The 23775-nt window shown below is 39.7% G+C and overlaps 1 protein-coding gene across 5 annotated transcripts in view; it reads left to right on the forward strand.

Annotated features, from left to right (window-relative positions):
- Positions 1-23775, forward strand: part of LOC134220378 (F-box/LRR-repeat protein 16) — a 197534-nt gene that overhangs the window by 136056 nt on the left and 37703 nt on the right. For all 5 annotated transcript variants that reach the window (XM_062699425.1, XM_062699426.1, XM_062699427.1 and 2 more), the window contains 2 exons: positions 21836-22009; positions 22101-22218. In XM_062699425.1, the coding sequence (XP_062555409.1) occupies positions 21836-22009; positions 22101-22218 (292 nt within the window). The remainder of the gene's footprint in view (positions 1-21835; positions 22010-22100; positions 22219-23775) is intronic.

Consider the following 23775-nt stretch of genomic DNA (forward strand, 5'->3'; position numbering starts at 1 on the left):
TAATTTTCAAAAGGGTTCTGGCAGTATTCTTGATTTTTTTTGGAAAAATCCTGGAGGAATTTTCTAAAGAATTATTGAAGATATTTACGAAAAAAATGTCAGAAGTAAATTCCTAAGGAATTCTTGAGAATATTCGAAGAATTCTGGTCAGTAGTAAAATCCGATTTTGACTCTGGAATTGCTTGCTAGAAAACCCCACAAAAATGTCGCAATTGCAATCTATCCATAATCACACAGGAATTGGATTTTTCGGAAAAATATTCCTAAAAAATCAATTACAAACGATGAAATGCACTAAAATTTCGTTTAACTTGAAACTGCCTGACATTTTTCAATTGATTTACGCCTCCAAATATAGTTCTTACTACTGACGTCAAATTATAATTAAACCAATTACGCTAAAAATGTTGGTGCCCCACCATTACCAGAACTCTGGCACCGCCAGTGAATATTGTAAATTGCAAAAAACGAATGTCGAAAGAAAAAAACTGTGAAAACATGGTTTTCAGCAATGTTTTCACGAAAGCAACAGATGTCTGTGCTGCCGTAATCTGGAAAAGTGACGTAACAGCCATTTTACAACATGCATGTTTTCCATTTTTCTGTTAAAGAACTTGATGAGTAGTACTCGTTAACACCATTTTTGGAAAATGGCGTATACGTCACTTTTTCAGATTACGGCAGTATGATTAAACATTGTTTTAATCAATCATAAGGTTACAAATTCCCGTCACATTTGACTTAAATTCGAAATGACACTCGTCAAATTGAAGTTCGTTTTATGAAATCAATAAACTATTTAAATAGCTGGCAAATCTATCCATATTATATAACACATTCTTAATGCCACCCCTTGTCGGTTGATTGATATTCATGTTAAATAAACCTACATATACCCGGCTGTTTATGGGTAAACAACCTCTGACCATGCAGTTTCGCTAAAAGCCTGCTGAACTTGAATGCTACGTCCGCAATCGCTTCCGAAAATTTTGATTGATGATCTTTTTGACCTTTTCTCTCTCATCATCCAAGATTGAAGCAATCGGCGTCATGAGCCCCCATCTTTCTGATTTTTGGTAAACGATCTAAGAATATAAATATGTATGTACATACAGCATATTTAACACAAATTTATTATCGTTAAACCCATCGCCGATTCAATTCTATACACCCACGTGGTGTACTCAGGTCATCGCTCTCATTGATGACTTAGGAAGTTGAAGGACAAAGCATAATAAACAGGTGTCTTACAATTTCGTATCCTCGTACCTTCCTAAGTGGCTTCATTCATTGCTCGTGCATTCTAAGCTGTTTAAATATGTTGTGATCCATTTTTCCGTCACCTATTGACCCATTTTGGGGTCTGCAGTTACTCTTGCGAACAAAGGCGTAGGATTACGAACCCGGAAATGGTGAGTTCGATTCTCGGTTCGCTCTAAGATGTTTTCTGATGCGACTGAACATAGTGTATCCATTGTATTTGCCACACACAATACATGCAATGGCGAAAAAAAAAAGATTTTACTAATAACTGTAGAAATGCTAATAGAACACTAAGTGGAAAACCAGCCCAGGTTCCAGTCAGAATGTAGAACCGTCGAAGAAGAAGAAGAAGAAGTAACCCATTTTGTGCACTCCCGATGATGGTACACTTCATTGTAGTGCACATTGACGTATTTTCTAGGCATATTTTCACGATGACACAGGCGACGGCCACAAATGTTTGCGGATCCATAACTGCTGTAAGCATATGCCATCAACAATAAATGAAACGTGGTGTGTTAAAAGGCTTCATTCTCTGGCCTCTACACATTCGACATTTGTATGGAATTGCTCGAATTGCTGAATGCGCTGTTAATGGCTTTTGAAATGAGAAGTATTACTTTTTATCTTGATTGTGAGAAATCTGAACTTTACCGGTTATACAATATTTTTTACCAAAAAATAACATTTCGAGGGGGCAACAAAATAAAATTTGGATAATTTTGAGGATTTTCAAAACATTCTTTAATAAATCCAAGGAGTTTTTTGATTTTTTTCATTTTATTATTTATTTTTTATTATCCCCCCCCCCTTGACCTTTCGGAGACCAGTAGGACAAAAAGTTAATTAAATATTTGTAACGGCCAACCAAAATGAGATTTTTATATATTCTGAATCCTCGTCCAAAAATACGTATTCTGGCAATAAATACGAATAAAATTAAGTTTGGAAATGTATGGAAATTGTTTTGTTTCTTTTTTGAGAAACTACATATAAACAAATCAATACTTTCATGAGCTTTTGAGTAGTAACACTTTGAAAGTGAATAATTTATTTCCGATACACTCCTTATTTCTGGAAATAGAGTGATTAACCACTTCTTCCACATTTGTTCGCCATGTCCTTTTAGAAGTGCAGTAGAGATATGGAATTCAGTCGCCGTTTTCCCATTCTGGATCTCCTATAGGTTTTCAAGAGCCCAGAAAACGAACATTTAGCAGCAGCAGATATCGGAATAGTGAAGAATGCATTTACATACTTAATAAATTTTGGCAGAAGATCTATCTAATGTGGTTGTTCCTGCAGATAGTTCACGACATCTGAGACGCTTACAGCAAAATTGGTACCTTCTATCAACATCTGCAGAAACATGCATATCTCGTCACCTGTAACATCTTTGCCGGACAAAGTTATGAAAAATTCAACTAAACCAAAATAGTTGGCCAGGACAGACGACATTAACGTTTATAAGTTTTATAACGTTTTATAACGTATGCGATTCGAGAGACTGCAACATAATCCCAGACAAAACTGACCCCTGAGAGCCCGTTTGGAGAATCCCTGACAAAATTGATCATGTACTTAACCGTGATTGATATATCCCTACAGGCAGAAACAGTCTTGATGGTGGCAAAATGATATTTCGCCCCCTTATCTTTCGAAACAGCCTAAACAAATCAAAATTGGCCAAATAATAAAAAAGTTATAGTAATTTCAATATGGGGTCAATATGACCCTAGAGCACAGACAACGTAAGTTTTATTGAGCACAGACAGAAGGGTAATTAAATCAAATGTAATCGACTGAGAGACTATAAAATTATTATTTTTTTAGTTGGGAAAGATTGGAAGCAGACAAATATTGTCAAGGCAGGGCTGGTAGCGACTGAAGCCACTCAAAATAGTGACTTTAGTGACCAAAGCTGACGAAAAATGGACCAAATAGTGACTTTCAATTGCAGAAAAAGTGACTAAATAGTGACTTCGATGAGACGAAATCAGGCGTTTTTGGGTCGAAGGAGAATATTTTTTTCGTAATTTGTGGCGGAAAACATCTTTCACTCACCACTCTTTTCTCTTAGAACGAACTCAGAAGAAAAACGAAAATCGTACTCGCTAACTTTTATCTACTTAGTGACTAAGTAAATTTGTATTGCTTTCTCTTTTAACCTACGGAAATTCTACTCAATATCTGTAAAAAGTAGGACAACTCAAAACTATGAGTAGTCTGCCAGCAAATCAATTTTTTACGCCACTGGAAGTGAGCGAAATATGGTTATCACTCTTAACACCTGTTTTCCTTTTCTGAAAATTATTTCTCGGCGAAAATCTGCATGAATGAGCATTCTCTTTTCGTGAGAATGAGTGAAAATTTCGATCATTGGATTAGCTGAACACCTACTTAAGAAAGATGCAGAGAACTCTACGATTTGTCATAGGTGAAACGGATGTTTTTTGAATTTTTAGTGCGACAACAATACGGATCGTTTTAGTAAAAAACGATTCAAAAATTATGGAGATTCATGTGAGCCTGGGATTGAACCCTCGACCTACTGCTTGTAATGAGGACCATGCTCTCTGAACTTTTAAATATTTTTATTCCAAAATACGCAGGTTTTCCGACTTGCTGTGCGTATTCATGAACGATTTTTACTATGGAATTCGACAGCGCATGCAATCTTCAAAATTGGGGAGACTTGATGATCGCCTTTCTATATCTATGATACTCAATAAATATTTTTTTAGAGCAAACCCTTCATCACATCTGTCAAATCTACAAAAAATAGCCGCTTGAGAACAAATTAAAATTTCTTAAAGTTTTTAGACAAATTTTTATATGGATGCCTAATGAGGGAAGTCTGCTCAAATTGAGACAACAACTTAAAAACCAAATATCCTGAAATTGTGGTGGAATGATGGCATTTTTATCAATTCAAGCATTTAATCAATTCAAGGTCATTTAGCATATTTAATTTACGGATTTGTGCTGTGATAGCATGATAGCAAAATGATAGCATTTGGTCATTATTGGGAGAAGTTGTTCTAATTTTGCGTGGCCACTAAAAACATCCTTAGGAGGAACAAAACACAGTAAATAAGGTCGTCAATTTAAAAAAAAACTCGCAACATAATGATCATATGTCTACAGGATCTATTATAAAAATACACTATAACAATACTACTTTAGTTCTTGGTAAAACAGAAGAGAATCAAGTCTCCCTACCATCCCCTGCTGCATAAAGTTTGAGTTAAAAAAAAACTCGTAATCGACAGGTCTCCTCCTTGCATGACTGTATACCAATTTATAAATTGTGACGTAAAACAGCTTCAATTAGCTACTGTTGAAATGCCAATAAGAGCAGCGAGTTAAATGGCTGGCGAAGTTACAGAGCGATCATTTTTCAAGGTCCGTAATTCCATTTTCGCCATGAACAAAGCATCTTCCGATGGATACATAAAGCCATATAAAAAAATCTTAGTTTTTTTTATCTTTATTATCGTGATTTTTTATATTTATAATAAGTTCATCACGTAAAAAATCTTAGTCAATAGTTTCAAAATAGTTGAAAATAGTGACTTTTTGCGAGAAAAAGTGACTTTAGTGACTTGAGGTCGAAAAAAGAGACTTTTTAGTGACTAGCCCGAAAAAAGTGACCAAGTCACTAAAAAGTGACCCGCTACCAGGCCTGTCAAGGGCAAAATCTTATGAGTGCATTTAAGAAAAAACTTCTGGCATTTGAGTGAATTAAAGATTTAAAAGCAAAAACGTAAGCGTAAACATAAAAACCCTCATTAATCCACCTAGCGGTGATGGTGCCCTTCTCGTGCATTATAAAAATAGTATTTTGGCCATTACTCTTGAGCCCATAGTCCGATCTGACCAATTTTCAATAGGAAACAATGGTAGAGTATTCTGCGTCGAATGCAACTTGTTGCGAGTAAATCGGTTAAGGATAAGTGCTTGAAAAATGAGTGACATTTTTTACTCAATTTTTCTATAAAAATGTAGTATTTTGGCCATAATTTCCGAGCCCAAAGTCCAATCTGACCAATTTTCAATAGGAAACAATAGTAGAGTATCCTGCGTCGAATGCAACTTGTTGAGAGTAAATTAGTTAAGGATAAGTACCTGAAAAATGAGTGACATTTTTTTACTCATTTTTTCTAAAAAAAAGTGGTATTTTGGCCATAACTTCCGAGCCCATAGTCCGATCTGACCAATTTTCAATAGGAAACAATAGTAGAGTAACCCGCGTCGAATGCAACTTGTTGCGAGTAAATCGGATAGGGATAAGTACCTAAAAAATGAATGACATTTTTTTTTGGGTGGGTGCGCACAGACACACACACATACACACAATCATCACCTCAATTCGTCGAGCTGAGTCGATCGGTATATAACACTATGGGTCTCCGGGCCTTCTATAAAAAGTTTGTTTTTGGAGCGATCATATAGCCTTTACGTATACTTAGTATACGAGAAAGGCAAAAAACCCAAATTTATCCCCAAGTGTAATCACCACTCACCCTCGCTTCAATATGTCGAATTCGAATTAATGTTGTAAATGCAGTGCTAATTGCCTACATTTTGGCGGTTAAAATATTTGATGCAACTCTACCACGCTGCTTAAAAATTACTCAATAATTGAGTTATTTTTAAGCAATTATTAAGAGAGTAATGTGTTGCGCCTCGGCTAAAATGATTAATGATTCAATGTGTGAATGTAAAGTGTTTTTGTTGATTGAAAAATAAAACCCAACTTAATTCACCGAGTGATAATGCCTTTCTCGCATTTAGCCAAGACACAAACCTTATATGGTGCTAATATGATTCGAAGTACCATTTTCTTTATAACTTTTAAACGTAACGGTCGATCGTTATCAAATTCAATAGTGATCAACTAGGCTTTGCCCTCTGTCGAATGAAACTTGTTGCGAGAAAATCGGTCTAGGATTACTATATGAAAAGTTATCTAATGTGTTTCTTAGCTTTTGTGCACACATACATACACACGAACAGACAGACATTTACTCAGCTCGTCAAGCTTAGTCGATTGGTATATAAAACTATGTGTCTCTGAGGCTTCTATAAAAGTTCGTTTTCGTAGTGAAATGATAGCCTTTCGGTACAACTTTGTCGTACAAGAAAGGCAAAAATATAACCTGTGATATAACCCAAACTGCTTGATTTATTGAATCTAATCTAATCTAATCGAACACAAACGCAGCCAGTACAAAGAAAGCATCCTGGAAAACTATTGAGTTAGATGACGCCCAATAATTTTTCTTGTCAACATTGAGGCTCACAGCATACCAGTGGTATGACATAAACTTCAATGCGGCCAGGCCCACTGCGTTGTGTTTGCCGCAGAGATGATTCTTCGAGATGTATCGTGTTCAAGTAGTCACTTCAACTATAGAGTCCTATAAGAAGAGTAACGTCATGTGCCACGTTTGACAGGTCTCCTGCTCATTTGGAACGCGCATTTGTATGGAACTGACAGCCGATTCTGTTCCAATTCTGACACTTGACGACACTGTTATTATAGTCACTGTAACTTCAACATGATACATATCACGAATCTACAGGGGTTGAAGGATACGTGGACATACCGTACCATACGCACCGCGTTCTTTTTAAGTTCTTATTTTGGTAATTGTATATAAATAAATATGTAGTGAAATGAATAACATTATGATAAGAAATTTTATCAAATTTTATATATATTTTTAGAATACAACGTCAACTAGGAGCCGAAGTTGATTCGGGATGTACATCTCTTGTAGAAGAAGCTGGAAATTGTAAAGAATTTATTTATTATTTAGAATGTTATATATCAGATAGCAGTTTATGTGCCAGAAAGTCGTCTACGTAAAGGTTACATGGCAGGTTGTGAAGCTTTCCTTCCTGGGATGTTTTGTAGTGGGCTATGAAAATGTTAAATGAGTATGAAGGTACATAATACAATAATATAAATATATAAAAGCATAAAAATATATTTTTTTTAATATGAAAATATGAAACATAAAAATATAGTGTAATAATAGAATAAAAATTGCTATATGAAAATTTAAAAAAATATGAAAACATGAAAATAAAAAATGAAGATACAAAAATATGAGTACATAAAAACATGAGAGTATGATAATATTGCAAATGTTAAAATATAAAATGTTATATTAAAGTATTAAATTTTGAGAATATGACAATATAAAAATCTGAAAATAAGATAATATAAAAATATTAAAACACAAAATTATAGAAGATGGAATTATGAAAGTATAAAAAATAATATAATAAAAATACAGAAATATGTAAATATGCTAATTAAATTATAACAACATGAAAGTATGAAAATATAAGAAAGGCAAAAAAAATAAAATATGAAAATTAAATATTTCAAACTACAATATGAAAATATGATATGAAAAAAATACAAATATATGAAAATACAAAAGTATAAAAATATGAACATATACAAGTATAAAAAATGTGAAAGCATAAAAAAGGCATCATAATGTGTATATAAGTATAAAAATAGAAAAAATATAAGAGTAAGGAAAATATGATAATATAAAAATATTATAATATGAAGGTGTAATAACATGAAATTATATAAATATGAAAATACAAAAATATAAAACATAAAATATCAAATTTGAAAGTGGAATGTTAAATTTAAAGAAATATGAAACTATGATAATATTATAACATAATAATATGAAAATTTTAAGACACAAAAATAATAGAATGTAAAATATGAAATTATAAAAATATAGAAATTAAAAAATATTAAATGTAAAAATATGAAAAATAAGTATAATAAAATATGGAAAATAAATATATTACGAATATATAAAAACACGAAAGCATGGCATTGCTCCGGTATATTTCGTGGACTAGAAACTAGTGATACTCATGTTTCCTTTGAAATCTCTGTTCAGATTGCTATCAGAAATCAAGGTGGGTGTAATCCTTAATTTCAATCTGTGACAAAAATGACAAAAGCATTAGAATTACTATCCCTGGCCACACTTGTCTGTACCGTTACTAGGGAGAGAAGGAATAAGTATCACGGAGATGGATATTGGGAAGATATTCGTAGGGTCAGGATGTGCCTGTAGCTGGCAATGTGACCATGGTAGAACTTACCCCGTAACACACCACGAAAAGGTATCTACCCAGCATTACGGGTACCAAACTGCTTGATTTATTGAAAAACAAAAACAATAGTGTCCAACTAGGAAATTTCCTCCGTCGAATGAAACCAGTTGGACTCGAATCGGTCAAGTCCTTCTATATGAAACGCGTTTAACAAACAAAAATATATATGGGCTACACACCTACACAAACACACACAGACATGTGCTCAGTTTTTTGAGCTGACTCGATTGGTATATAACACTATGGGTCTCCGAGTCTCCTTTCAAAATTTGACTTTTGGAGTGAAATTAAAGCCTTCTGGTACAACTTTGTTGTACGAGAAAGGCAACAATCCAACTTAATTCACCAAGTAGTGATACTGCCTTTCTCGTATTTAGTCAAGACACCAAACTTATGTGCATGTTTGATCTGGACTGATCTCGTCGAAGAGCTCGTCGCGGCACTGCGACGACAGTGTGAAGTGGAGACGCCCACCGCAGCCGTTCGGCTACGGAAAGGTCCGTCAGGGACGCAGGTAGCATTTGGTTCGGCTATCTGTAGTGGACGCCTCCAAGGTAGTCAAGTTAGGAAGCGTCAAGGTGGGATGGTCGGTTTTCCCTGTGGGCATATACGAGCAACTCGAAGTTTTCTTCAAATGCCTGGAACCGGGGCACAAGCAAAGGGACTGCAAAGTCCCTAACAGAAGCAAGCTCTGCCGACGCTGCGGATTGGAGGGACATAAGGCCAACGCTGCACTAACCCTCCCAATTGTTTGATTTGTTCCAGCAAAGCTGTGAACAGCAAGCACCCCATGGGGGGTTCGAAGTGCCCGGCGTTTAAGCGTGCTGCAAAATCACAGTACAGGTAACGCAGCTAAACCTGAACCACTGTGATGCAGCCCAGAAACTGCTGTGTCAGACAGTTGCTGAATGGGGGACGTATATCGCCACCATAGCGGATCCTTACCGGGTACCTGCCAGGAATGGTAATTGGGTCACCGATGGATCTAAAATGGCGGCGATATGGACAACGAGGAAATCCCAGTCCAAGAGCTGGTTTCTTCGACACACGAGGGCTTCGTCATTGCCAAAGTAAACGGAGTCTTCTTCTGCAGCTGCTATGCACCTCCTCGATAGAGCAGTTCGGTCGTATGTTGGATTGTTTGACGGCTAACTTGATGGGGCGTAGGCCGGTGGTGATAGCGGGGGACTTCAACGCTTGGCCCGTTGATTGGAAAAGCCGTTCCACGAATCAACGGGGGCAGATCCTGCTGGAATCACTGGCCATGTTGGATGTGGATTTGGCCAATTGGTACCTACAGCTGGAACGGGGCCGAGTCGATTATCTACGTTACGTTCTGGAGCCCTGGCCAAACGAGTAGTTCGACATGGTGGGTAGATGATGGCTACACTCACAGCGACCACCTGGCGATTCGCTACAGTATCGACTATACGACCAGCATTCAGCGGACGGAAGAAGGGGCGATACCTAGCCCTCGTATGTGGAAGACATCGTACTTCGACGACGAGGTGTTTAAGGAAGCGCTCCGTCGCGAGCACAATACTCTCGGTCTGAGCGGCGAGCAGCTGGTAACAGTACTCTCGCGTGCATGTGATGTCACAATGCCTAGGAAAGTCCACCCTAGGAATGGGAGGCCACCGAGCATACTGGTGGACTCAAGCAATTACGAACCTGCGCCGCGCCTGCCTACGGGCACGGAAGCGGATGCAGCGAGCACGCACAGAAGAAGAGCGTGTTGAACGACGGGTGGAGTTCGTGGCTGCTAGAGCCGCTCTGAAGACTGAGATTAGATCAAGCACAAAGCCTGCTTAAAGGTCCTGAGTCAAAGTACCAACGCGAATCCATGGTGTGACGCCTATAGGGTCGTAATGGCCAAGACACGTGAGGCGATGACCCCTACAGAGCGATCTCCAGAGATGCTGGAGAGGATCATCGCGGAGCTCTTCCCACGTCATGACCCAAGTCCCTGGCCTCACTTTGTGGAGCTGCACGGGGCCAGGGTGGCCGAAGAGGGAATAGTAACTGTGGCGGAACTTTCGCGGATATCACAGTCCCTTAGTGTAGGTAAGGCGTCAGTACCGGACGGTATTCCGAACCTGGCCATCAAAGCGGCCATTGCTGAGACTCCTGACATGTTCAGATCTGTAATGCAGAGATGCCTGGACGAGGGAGTCTTCCCTGAAGCATGGAAATGGCAGAGCTTGGTCCTATTGCCAAAGGCGGGAAAACCACCGGGGGATCCGTCGGCATATGGACCAATATTCCCAACGGCTGGGAAGGTGCTCGAGAAGATTATCCTCAACAGGTTGTTGATATGCACGGAGGGTGCGGATGGTCTATCGAGTAACCAGTTTGGCTTCCGAAAGGGTAAGTCGACTGTAGACGCTATCTTGTCGGTTACCAAATCCGCGGAGATAGCTATCCAGCGTAAAAGGAGGAGAATTCGCTATTGTGCAGTAGTGACTCTCGACGTAAAGAATGCATTCAATAGTGCCAGTTGGGCAGCTATTGCAGATGCGCTCCTGCGTCTTGGAATTCCCGAGTACCTGTACAAGATTCTCGGACGCTACTTCCAGAATCGAGTACTGGTATACGACACGGAGGCGGGGCGGAAGTGCGTTGACATAACCTAAGGGGTTCCACAAGGTTCCATACTGGGCCCGGTGTTATGGTTGTTGTTAACAACCGAAAGTTGGGGGTTCATTCATTTATTTAGTTAACATCTAAACAGATAACACTGAATCAACAATTTGACGCCACAATGCACGGTTCGAGGCCGCATCTCTCCATCCTCGGATACGCCCCACGCTCGCCAGGTCGTTCTGCACCTGGTCTGCCCATCTCGCTCGCTGCGCTCCACGCCGTCTCGTACCTGCCGGATCGGAAGCGAACACCATCTTTGCAGGGTTGCTGTCCGGCATTCTTGCAACATGTCCTGCCCATCGTACCCTTCCGGCTTTAGCTACCTTCTGGATACTGGGTTCGCCGTAGAGTTGGGCGAGCTCATGGTTCATTCTTCGCCGCCACACACCGTCTTCTTGCACACCGCCAAAGATGGTCCTAAGCACCCGTCTCTCGAATACTCCGAGTGCTTGCAAGTCCTCCTCGAGCATTGTCCATGTTTCATGTCCGTAGAGGACTACCGGTCTTATTAACGTCTTGTACATGACACATTTGGTGCGGTGGCGAATCTTTTTCGACCGCAGTTTCTTCTGGAGCCCGTAGTAGCCCCGACTTCCACAGATGATGCGCCTTCGTATTTCACGACTACCGTTGTTGTCAGTCGTTAGCAAGGATCCGAGGTAGACGAATTCCACAACCACCTCGAATGTATCCCCGTCTATCGTAACACTGCTTCCCAGGCGGGCCCTGTCGCGCTCGGTTCCGCCCACAAGCATGTACTTTGTCTTTGACGCATTCACCACCAGTCCAACTTTTGTTGCTTCACGTTTCAGGCGGGTGTACAGTTCTGCCACCTTTGCAAATGTTCGGCCGACAATGTCCATGTCATCCGCGAAACAAATAAATTGACTGGATCTGTTGAAAATCGTACCTCGGCTGTTACACCCGGCTCTCCGCATGACACCTTCTAGCGCAATGTTGAACAACAGGCACGAAAGTCCATCACCTTGTCTTAGTCCCCGGCGCGATTCGAACGAACTGGAGTGTTCGCCCGAAATCTTCACACAGTTTTGCACACCATCCACCGTTGCTTTGATCAGTCTGGTAAGCTTCCCAGGAAGCTGTTCTCGTCCATAATTTTCCATAGCTCTACGCGGTCTATACTGTCGTATGCCGCCTTGAAATCAACGAACAGATGGTGCGTTGGGACCTGGTATTCACGGCATTTTGAAGGATTTGCCGTACAGTAAAGATCTGGTCCGTTGTCGAGCGGCCGTCAACGAAGCCGGCTTGATAACTTCCCACGAACTCGTTCACTAATGGTGACAGACGACGGAAGATGATCTGGGATATCACTTTGTAGGCGGCATTAAGGATGGTGATCGCTCGAAAGTTCTCACACTCCAGTTTGTCGCCTTTCTTGTAGATGGGGCATATAACCCCTTCCTTCCACTCCTCCGGTAGCTGTTCGGTTTCCCAGATTCTGACTATCAGTTTGTGCAGGCAAGTGGCCAGCTTTTCCGGGCCCATCTTGATGAGCTCAGCTCCAATACCATCCTTGCCAGCTGCTTTATTGGTCTTTAGCTGTTGAATGGCATCCTTAACTTCCCTCAAGGTGGGGGCTGGTTGGCTTCCATCGTCCGCTGAACTGACGTAGTCATCTCCTCCGCTGCCTTGACTTTCACTGCCTGTACTCTCAGCGCCATTCAGATGTTCCTCGTAGTGCTGCTTCCACCTTTCGATCACCACACGTTCGTCCGTCAAGATGCTCCCATCCTTATCCCGGCACATTTCGGCTCGCGGCACGAAGTCTTTGCGGGATGCGTTGAGCTTCTGATAGAACTTGCGTGTATCTTGAGAACGGCACAGCTGTTCCATCTCCTCGCACTCCGCTTCTTCCAGGCGGCGTTTCTTCTCCTGAAAAAGGCGGGTCTGCTGTCTCCGCTTCCGTCTATAACGTTCCACGTTCTGCCGGGTACCTTGCTGCAGCGCGACCGCCCGCGCTGCGTCCTTCTCCTCCAGAATCTGTCTGCACTCTTCGTCGAACCAATCGTTCCGTCGACTTCGACCCATATACCCGACGTTGTTCTCCGCTGCGTCGTTAATGGCTGCTTTAACTGTACTCCCGCAGTCCTCAAGAGGGGCCCCATCGAGCTCACCCTCTTCCGGCAACGCTGCCTCGAGATGCTGCGCGTATGCAGTGGCGACATCAGGTTGCTTCAGTCGCTCTAGGTCGTACCGCGGCGGTCGTCGGTACCGAACATTGTTGATGACGGATAATTTTGGGCGCAGTTTAACCATCACCAGATAGTGGTCAGAGTCGATGTTAGCGCCACGATATGTCCTGACGTCGATAATGTCGGAGAAGTGCCGTCCATCAATCAGAACGTGGTCGATTTGTGATTCTGTCTGCAGTGGTGATCTCCAGGTGTACCGATACGGGAGGCTGTGTTGGAAGTAGGTGCTACGAATGGCCATATTCTTGGAGGCGGCGAAATCAATTAGTCGTAGGCCGTTTTCGTTCGTCAGCCGGTGAGCGCTGAACTTTCCAATAGTCGGTCTAAACTCCTCCTCTTGGCCAACCTGAGCGTTCAAATCTCCTATGATGATTTTGACGTCGTGGCTGGGGCAGCTGTCGTACTCACGTTCCAGCTGCGCGTAGAATGCGTCCTTATCATCATCAGTGCTTCCGGAGTGTGGGCTATGGACGTTGATTATGCTGAAGTTGAAGAACCGGCCTTTGATCCTCAACCTGCACATTCTCTCATTGATCGGCTACCACCCGATCACGCGCCTTTGCATATCGCACATCACTATGAAAGCTGTTCCTAGCTCATGTTGCCGCAGCTCTGGTAGATGGTATAATTACCTCTAAACGTTCGCACCATTGATCCGTTCCAACAAACCTCCTGCAGCGCTACGATGCCGAATCCACGGTTCTTGAGCACATCGGCAAATATGCGTGTGCTCCCGATGAAGATGAAAGATTTGCAGTTCCACGAACCGAGTATCCAATCGCTAGTCCCTTTTCGTCGCGGTGGTCTTCGCAGATGGTTCCGGTCCGTACTCTCTTGTTGATTGTTCGTTACTCATGTTTTTTCAAAGGCTGGCTTGCAGGGCCTGACACCAAACCCCCTAAATTTCCGGAGGACCATTCCTCCTTATTTCCGGTGGACCATGGTGCACAGTTTCACTTAGAGTCCCTCGCTGGCACTCGGACGATGATCAGCCGCCCCTAACATGGAGAACAGACGCTGTTGTGAGCCGATCCTGACATGGAGAACAGACGCTCAATAAGATTTGCACCTCCGGAGAGGAGCAAACCCCCCCTTCCCTGTCAGCATACGACCATAGTTCCCACCGGGGTTGGTTACCCGATCTTCCCTAAGGTTGCTCGTATCCCGGCCAGCACCGCAGGGAGGTAGGGATAGGAGTTGCTGGGTAAGAGGCTAAGGACCGCGAGATGGGGTCTATTTTATTCCTTCAGGTACGCGAAGTACCAATGGTACGCTTTACCTAGCATTTGCCGTGCCGAAAGTTGGGGGTTATGATCGACGATAAGCTCACCTTTGGTAGCCACGTCAATTACGCCTGCAAGCGTGTCTCAACAGCTATAGTGGCATTGTCCCGGATGATGTCCAATAGCTCTGCGGTTTATGCCAGCGAGCACAAGCTTCTCGCTAGTGCCGCTCTGTCCATGATGAGGTCTGGGGGACCAGCTTAGAACACGGCCCTGCCTATTAACTGCTACAGAACGAAGTTAGAAAGTACGTATAGGCTCATGTGGCTAAGAGTTGTGTAAAGATGAAAGTTGGCTGGAACGCCGTTTTATCGGCTATCGTCCAAATCGTCTCAGAGCTACGCAGAAGGTGGCGCGTGGACTGGGGGAATGGCTATTTCAGGCGCAAATAAGAGGTGGTCCAAGGGTTCGGAGTCGGCTTCATGGGTCATACCGGTGCGGCGGTGCCCTTTGGTCGAACTCGATCCTTTTATCGAACAAGTGGCCGCGCGAAGAACAACATGGTATCGGCGCTTTCGCGGCGTCGGTCAACCGGGCGGGTTCCGAGCCCGAGGACGGAAAGGGGTCTTCGTCAAGGCTGGGGCAGGCGTAGGCACCGCGTCGGCAAGTCCCTCTGTGTGATGGCGAATTGGCGCACAGTCGACCCTTCCCACCTTCCGAGGACATAGGGCGTGGTAAGGCCACCTGGAAAGCCGGCAATGCGATGGCACGATACCATGGTGTCCTTCTAAAAAAGCGAGTCACGATGTGCGGTGCTGCAAGGACACGCAGCTAACCTCGAGGGGTGCGTTGTGCACTGCCCCCCTTTGAAACATTACTTTCTGGTTGTACCGAAGGGACGACGGGCTTGGCGGAAATGGAAACGGTTTAGCGGGTCGGGGATGTAGTCCTGCCTCCCTCGTTTGCTGATGGAGGTAATCCCCAACCCCGCACTTTCTGGACGTCCAACCCAGGATGTCTGTAGAGCAGATTCCCCCTCCATTGTTTAGGAAGAAAAAAAAACAAATATGTGCTCAATTCGTTAAGCTGAGTCGATTGGTATATAAAACTATGGATCTCCAGGCCTTCTATAAAAAGTTCCTTCTTGGTGTGAAATGATATCCTTTCGGTACAACTTGATTGTACGAGAAAGGCAAAAATGCGTACACCAAGTATATTTCAGTTCTGAAAAATTCATAACAATATGTTTGATAGACTTATTTTTTCGAGTAGTTCTAAGTGATACAATTTAATTCCTTTCTAAAGGTCATCGAATCTGACATTGTCTCAGATTTGAACTGTAAAATAGAACATATATTTACGTTTAATATGCTTTCAAACATTAAAGCCACAGACAAACAGACGTAACACTAGAGAAATTACCATCGACCATGACTTCAACGATCCATTTGAATTTTATTGATTGCGCGTTTCACAACTAGAGGCGCTAGCAGGGATGCCAGGGGATATTTTCAAATGTCTTCACAGTTGAGTAAAAATGTCTTCAAATGTCTTCAATATCAAAATTATGATTATCAGTGAAAAAATTTCAAAATCCAATAGATCTGTTAATTCAACCATCTCCTTGTTTTATGTATCGTTTATTTTTACACAATTAAAAATTGTTGGAATTCAAGAGAATATTCTTTTAAATCTTCATGAGTAAGGGAAATGACATTCCCTTGGATTTTCTAATGAGTCTTTAAATATAATTCCAACGGATTTTTCTAACTGAATTTCCTTGTGGAATTTTTCTGAATTTATTTTTGAAGAATTGCCTGTAGCGATTCGGAACAATTCACCGTGAAATACCTGAAGAAACTTGCATAAGATTTTCTGATGAAATTTCCTGAAGAATTTCTGGAGAAACTTCAGGATAAATTCCTGATGAATTTTTCGGAGACTTTCTAAAGGAATCCCTGAAGGAATTTCCGGAGGAATTGCTGTTGGAACATCCAAAGGATTTTCTGAAGGAACTTTCAGAAAAAATTCTGAAAGAACTTCCGGATGAAATGCTAATGGAACTTCCGGAGGTATTACAGGAGAAATTCCAGAGGTATTTTCTGGAAGAATCACTTAAGGATTTTTCTAAAGAATTCCTGGAGGATTTTCCTGAGGACTTCCTGAAGGATTTTCCTGAGCAATTACTGAAAGGGTTTCTGAAGAAATGTCTGAAGAATCTTCCGGAAGAACTTCTGGATAACTTTTTGGAGGAACTTCCTAAGGTATTGCTCAGGAATATTGCGCAGGAATTTCCGAAAGAATTACTGGAGGAAATATCAGAGAAATTCCAGAGTATAGTTCAAGAGGTATTATTGGAAAATCTTTCGGCAACATTCTCGGAGCATCTTCAAGAGGAATTCCTGGAGAAACTTCCGAAAGGATTCTTAGAGGAATTTCCGAACGAATGCCTGCAGGAGCTTCGAGAGAAATTCCTGAAAGATCTGCTGGAGGAAGTCGTGAAAGAAACAAACTGAGGAACTTCTGAAGAAGCGACTGGAGGAATTCCCGACGGAATTCTTGGAGGATCTAACGGAGAGAAGGAGCTGCCAGAGGTACTTCCAAGGAAACTCTGAAGAAATTTTCTGAAAAATCTCTAAAGAAATTGCTGGACGAATTCCTGGAGGAATTTCATGGGAAATTTCAGAAAGAATTCCAGAGATGTATTTACTGGAGAAATTCTTAGAGGAATTCCCAGTTAAAATACTGAAAGAATGCCCAAAAATATTTCTTGAAAAAATATCAAAGGAATTCAAGGAAGAATTCAACAAGGAACTGTAACGAGTTTACCCCGAACTTTATACTGAGTCTTTAATAAAAACTCTGGCGGTTTTTTTAGGAAATTTCTCTGATTTTTTTTTCAGAATATTCTCCTGAACAGATAAAAATAATTTACGGTGGCTATTCTGAGAAATATCCATTTAACTTCAGAACAATTTCAATTTCTTGTGGACATTCGTAAGAATTTTCTATGGAAACTAAAGAAAATTTTCTGAGAAAATGAAACTAATTTCCTATGAAAATTTTCGTAAAAATGTGGTACATGGAAAATCCGAAGAGACATCCCTCAACTTCCAAATACAAATGATACTCCGGATTTGTATTTGAAAGACAGAAAGACAGACAAATTTAGACAAATTTCTTGTGGAAATAAACATGAATTCTTTGTAGGAGTTCAGATGATTTTCCTGCAAGAACTTAGAAATAATTTTGTGGAAATAAAGATAAATTTCTCGTTTAAATTTTGGGGGAATTTCTTTACTGCCCATACTGAAATTATTATAAATTTCCAAGATAATTTGAAAAGAATTTCCAATTTCAATTCTCTTGAAATTTTATGACAAATTCCTCGGAGTTTTAATGGGAAATTCTCTTTATTTTACACGATTTTTTGGGCAATTCTCCTTATTTTACACAAATTAATTTTTTAAAACGAATTTCATTTTTTTTTTTTAATTCACGGAAAAATCATTGAGTTCTTTGAAGTTTATTCTTTTTCTCGACGGGTAATCTGGGAAATATGGTGGGAATATCGCAGGGTGGCCACTGAACCGGGTAAAACGGGAAAAGCGGGAAAAAGACGGGAAATTGAAGACACCGGGAAAAAAGCGGGAAAACCGGGAATTCAGAACATGAACCGGGAAAAAATAAATTTTGGACAACTTACAGTCAAAATTCTTCAAAGTTTTTAATGAAGATGATATAAAGGGAAAGATTTACTCTTTAATTTTCATTATCCAATCGCATTCTAACTGAGTTATTTTATTTTAGTACATAATGTGTGAGGTATAAAAAATAAGTAGTTTTTTCCAGATCCATTTGCCTCTAGATCATTTTGATTCCAATTTCGAGTAATCGGCTTTTTGACTGACTTGCGATATTTTGTACGTATGCGTACATTTGTTGTAGGATATCCTCAGTTATGGGGTTGAGGGATATCCTTTAGAATAGGACCTAAACGACTTGTAATTAATTAAATCAGTTAAACAAAAACTTGGGCAAAAATATGAGTAATTTACCCCGGCCATATACAATAAATATTATAAGACATAAAAGCATAGAACGAATATCGAAATATTCATTTTTTCAAATGAATGTTTTCAATTTTAAGTTATTTTTCTAATGTCCAAGTTTGCCTTTGTATGTACTTATTTGTATGTAATTTCCAATTGCACAGAATTCGAAAAAAAATGAATATGGTAAATAATATATATTTTAACACATGTTCAAGAGTTGTTTGGAATTATATTTGAAAATTCTACAAATCATTCAAAATGGTAATTTTTTAATACTTCGTGAATATGTTTGTAATATTCTAAAGAGTAAAATATCTTTAGTTTAGTATTTTTTCGCAACTAGCATTAGCATTGAACAATTCGCACAAATCGTAGCTGGTACAAACCAAGACTACTGTATGAGAGTAGCATCACTTTCATCCGTTACCACAGATATTGATTTAAGACTAATCACCATCTGTTCGATAAACGCAATGTACTCTCCAATAGACGAGATCTGTCCTAGTCACGCCTTTGTGAATCCTGAGGAGGGGGAAGGAAGGCTAGTTGGACACCTACTTAAGAAAGATGCAGAGAACTCTACGACCTCTCATAGGTACCACGGGAGGTTTTGGAATTGTTAGTGTAGAAGAATTTAACAGTAGGAATCGTTTTGGTGGAACGTAAAACACAGAAATAACTGAGATAGAAATACAAATTAGGAAAGGGACGAGTCTGGAATTGAACCTTCGACCACCTGCTTATAAGGCGAAGCGGTAGTCACTAGACCACCGAGCTCGTCATAGTTTAGTATTTTTCCACAACTAACCTAATATAATAGAAGGTTATGATGGTGAAAAAGATATTCTAAGATAGTTTCCTAATTTGTTACACGGGGAATAATGAATAGGTTCCATAGCTTAGAACATTTCAATATACTAATATTGAATGGGAACGTTCAAATTTTTCAATAAAAAATCCAGGATTTACTTTCTAGACAATAATTCTAGAAATTAAAAAAGTAAAATTGAATACATTACGAATCGAATGTTTTGATTGCCTAAAATGTGTTTAAATCTTTTTTAAAAAACTGAATCATTATTTCGGTCGCAAACGAAAATTGTCTTCGGGTTAAATCTTTGTTCAAATTAGTTTATTAATAATTTAAGTATAAATGTATAAAAACTCTTACACTGATTTTTTTTCAAGTTAAATTAAAACCGGGAAAATTTGACAAAAATTACCGGGAAAAGCGGAAAAACCGGGAATTTGAAAATCGAGTTTCAGTGGCCACCCTGATATCGAAAAGATCAGATGAATTATAAATAAATTAAAAAAATGGTTCTAGCCCAACAACTCATACTAAATTTCTGTCCTTTTTTGCCGTTTGAAATAAATTAGATTGGTCATTGCGTTCTGATACAATGATCGAAATACGTTTTTAGCAAACACGTCGAAAACGCCACCGCTACCAAGAAAAATTTAAGCGAATGCTGCCATCGGGAATTTTCAACCAGCACATAACTAAAATGAGTTTTTACGTTTGAAATTTCAAGAAACATTAGTCTATTATGTATAACTTTTGAAATATTTATATGATCTGCATATAGAAGTCACAAAATTTATAAGTTAGTCATCAAATTATATTTTCTATTCGCTGGCTTATTGATTGTCTTCAAGTATCTTTAAATAAGAAGGTAAGTCTTCAAATATTTTGAAAAGTCTTCAAAATGTCTTCATGAAATAAATGTCTTCACAGAGATTCAAATGTCTTCAAATCGAAGACATGTCTTCAAATCTGGCATCCCTGGGCGCTAGTGTCGTAATCCTTAGAGTTTGACATTTAACTACAGCGCCTTCTGGTGACAATGTCATACGAAACATTGTTTCGTGTAACATGCTCGCAAGATAGTGGTGGAGGAGATGGACGATGGATTTTTCAGAAAAAATGTTCAAGCTGTTACGTCTGTTTGTCTGTGTTAAAGCGATACATTAATACTATCATCATGAACAACACTAATGATGAGACCACTGCCAACATGTACGATGAACCTAATAGCAACCTCGAACCTATTTAGCAAGGACATAGCCTGTCCTTGTAACTGTAGAATAGTTACAGGTCTCACGATTCCTATCGCGTGTGAACTTTTATTCTCCAATCCGTGGAAGTGTACATGAATCTACGATAATTGTGTTTTTGTAGCTTCAAACACGCAATACTTTGGGTGGAAAAATGGCCATTGTTAATTGAATCAATTTGTCTACAATTTTTATTAGTCGATTTTAAATTTATGGGTATAATAGCTACTAATGGCTAGGCTCAGCGTATACTTTGTATCACAGATTTATTAGTTGATAGAACAAGCGGGGTGGGTGTACCAGTTTTGGCATAGTAAGTCGCCATATTACGAAAAAGTCAATTTCCACGATATTCTCTCAACGAACGGACGATGTTTAGGCGTTAGAATGTAGTTTAAATTCGAAAAACAGCTAAACTTTTCAGTTGTCATGTGAACTGCGTACAAAAGTTATAAAACAAGATTCAAAACTTGATGAATTTGTACCAGTTATGGTCATAGTGTGTATGGCCTCAGTTGACCATAAAGCTGAACCAGTTATGGATTAATGGTAATTAAGTCTTGAATAAAACACAGAAACCATTCAAATGTCTTCGAAAAATGGGAAAATAATCAATATATTTGATTCCAATGAACAATTTGCCATTAACATTCATGTTTATGGTTGAATGCTGCTAAAAAAAATTCAAACACACCTATGTAAGTTGAGGTGTAGAATTTGCCAAAATACATTATGCATATTTTGTACATCTGAAGAAAGAAAGCAATCAAACACTTAGGATGTATATTTAGAATCTAATGAAACGCTTAGAACTCCTTGTCTATGGCAATTGAGTTATGAAATATTAGGTAAAGTTGGTCTAAACGGAGCAGTAATCTCGACCTATGCGATGAAGATGCTCAGCATATTCATTTGAAATTGCTAGAGTTGAGTTCAATTGATACAGTTGAGCACTACCATGTTCTTAAGCACTACCATGTTACATGTGTATAATATTTAAGCAGGGTAACGGGCTTACAGCCTATAGTCCAATAAACCAAACCAAACCAAACTTCTTATCAGATTCTCTTTACAAATAAAAAAAACACTTGGCTTGTCTTATAGGTATAATGTATGTACCTGTCCAATGTACATTTATTACTTCAATGTTATTTTCCATCGACATTCTCCAGATGTGTAATAATGCTTTACGTTTTCTCTGTTTTACTTGCAGTCACTATTCGAACTGGAACTCGCCGGGTGCAATGAAATCACCGAAGCTGGACTTTGGGCTTGCCTAACACCTCGGATAGTGTCCCTCTCGCTGGCGGATTGCATAAATGTAGCGGACGAAGCGGTCGGAGCCGTAGCACAACTGTTGCCTTCATTGTACGAATTTTCCCTGCAGGTCAGTATTTAGCCCGAGTGCATGCTCCGTTTCGGGTCCATTTGATGCAGTAACTTATATATCGATTTCCTCTGCATCTGTCCCCATAAAGGCGTACCACGTAACGGATGCAGCCCTTGGTTATTTTTCACCGAAGCAAAGCCACAGCCTAAGCATCTTGCGGTTACAGTCCTGCTGGGAGCTCACCAACCATGGAGTCGTAAATATTGGTAAGTTGACAGAGTGCTATCTCATTGTTATCCATGGTTAGCCACCGCAGAAAAAATAGGCCGTAACGTTTTTTTTTTAATTTTTGTTTGTGCTCGAATTAAATCTGGTAGTCTAATACAGGGTTGTTACGACTACGTGGATTTCGAGATTTTCGCGGATTTACATGACAATTTCGGAGCTTCGCGAGGATTCGGCGCGAATTTAGTCTTAGGTGAAAATTGAATAAATATAGCATCTAAGAATATAGATCTAAGGACGTTTATTTGAAAATTAGTTTTATGTCTATCCAAAGAGACTTTTTTTTCGTTAGCAAATATTGTTGAGAACAAAATTTGCGTTTGAAGTCTATTATTCACATTATTTTTCGGATATTTTCAAGCCCTTATTGAATGACATGCATTACACTCTTGAGCATTCTTCAAACAAATATTATAAGGAGAGGAGCGCAACTTGTCATTTTTAATCCATTCTAAAACATGACGCATACAAAATATGTCTACTGAAAGACAAGAACACCTATTTTTCATATCGCCAAATTCTTCGTACTCGGATACAGTCTTATACTTTTTTTCGTCAGGAATTATAATTCTTTCATAGCATTCATCCAGAACGAATAAGGGTTTATACAACAATGGAAAACATAAAAATGTTCCATGATTTGATAGAGATGCCCCATTTTAATTAAAGTTCTGTGAATGGGATTTTAAAATGGTATTTAAAACAAACTGCAGTAACTTCATATTTTTTGTGATACTCTCGGATAACTGCGATGGCAATTTCGCTTAAAAATTAGAAATTTTCCATAAAAAAATTAGAAAATGCCCAATAAAGAAATCAGAGTATAAGCAATAAATAAATACAAAATTTTCCTAAATTATGCAGAAATTCTATACAGGGTGTTCAATAAGTTCGAATACAAATGTTTGATCATTGTGTTTGTAAGCCCAATGTACATATTCTGTATTAGTATTGGTGTCAGCGTTAGCGGTATATATACGCTTTCGGATGTGTGTAGTGTTGACATTCTGTCATTAGTTGTTTGTTTATTACGCGCGTTGAAAATGGATTGAGGCATCATAAATAGCCGTTTTTGCAGGTCAAAATCATTGCGGCGCACTTCAAAACTAAGGTTTTGGGGACGATTGATGCCCCCAGTGGCCCGGTGATAAGATGGAGGTGAGCCCTACGTGTTACAACAGGACGATAACCCTTTATACACAGAAAATGCGATTTTAAGCCTTATATGGGGACAATTTCATCGACTTTTTGGGCAAATCTTTGCGACCTCCCAGCTTCCCGGATTTGAACCCTCTTAACTTACTTGTTTGGTCCTTTATTATATTAAAGCTGTACGAATACAAGGTCAGTAACTTGGACCAGTTCAAGAAGTAATTCTCAAAATCTGGAACGAAATGCCCATGCAGACCGTGCGTGCCGCTTGCGATGGGTTTTAGAAACGTTTGAAGATAAAAGAAGTATAAAATAGAGGCCATTCCAAAAGAAATGTTACAAACGTTCCTTATAAACAAAACTTCCAATGAAATGCAACCGGGAAA

This window comes from Armigeres subalbatus, chromosome 3 (assembly GCF_024139115.2).
Source record: "Armigeres subalbatus isolate Guangzhou_Male chromosome 3, GZ_Asu_2, whole genome shotgun sequence".
NCBI classification, from domain to species: domain Eukaryota; kingdom Metazoa; phylum Arthropoda; class Insecta; order Diptera; family Culicidae; genus Armigeres; species Armigeres subalbatus.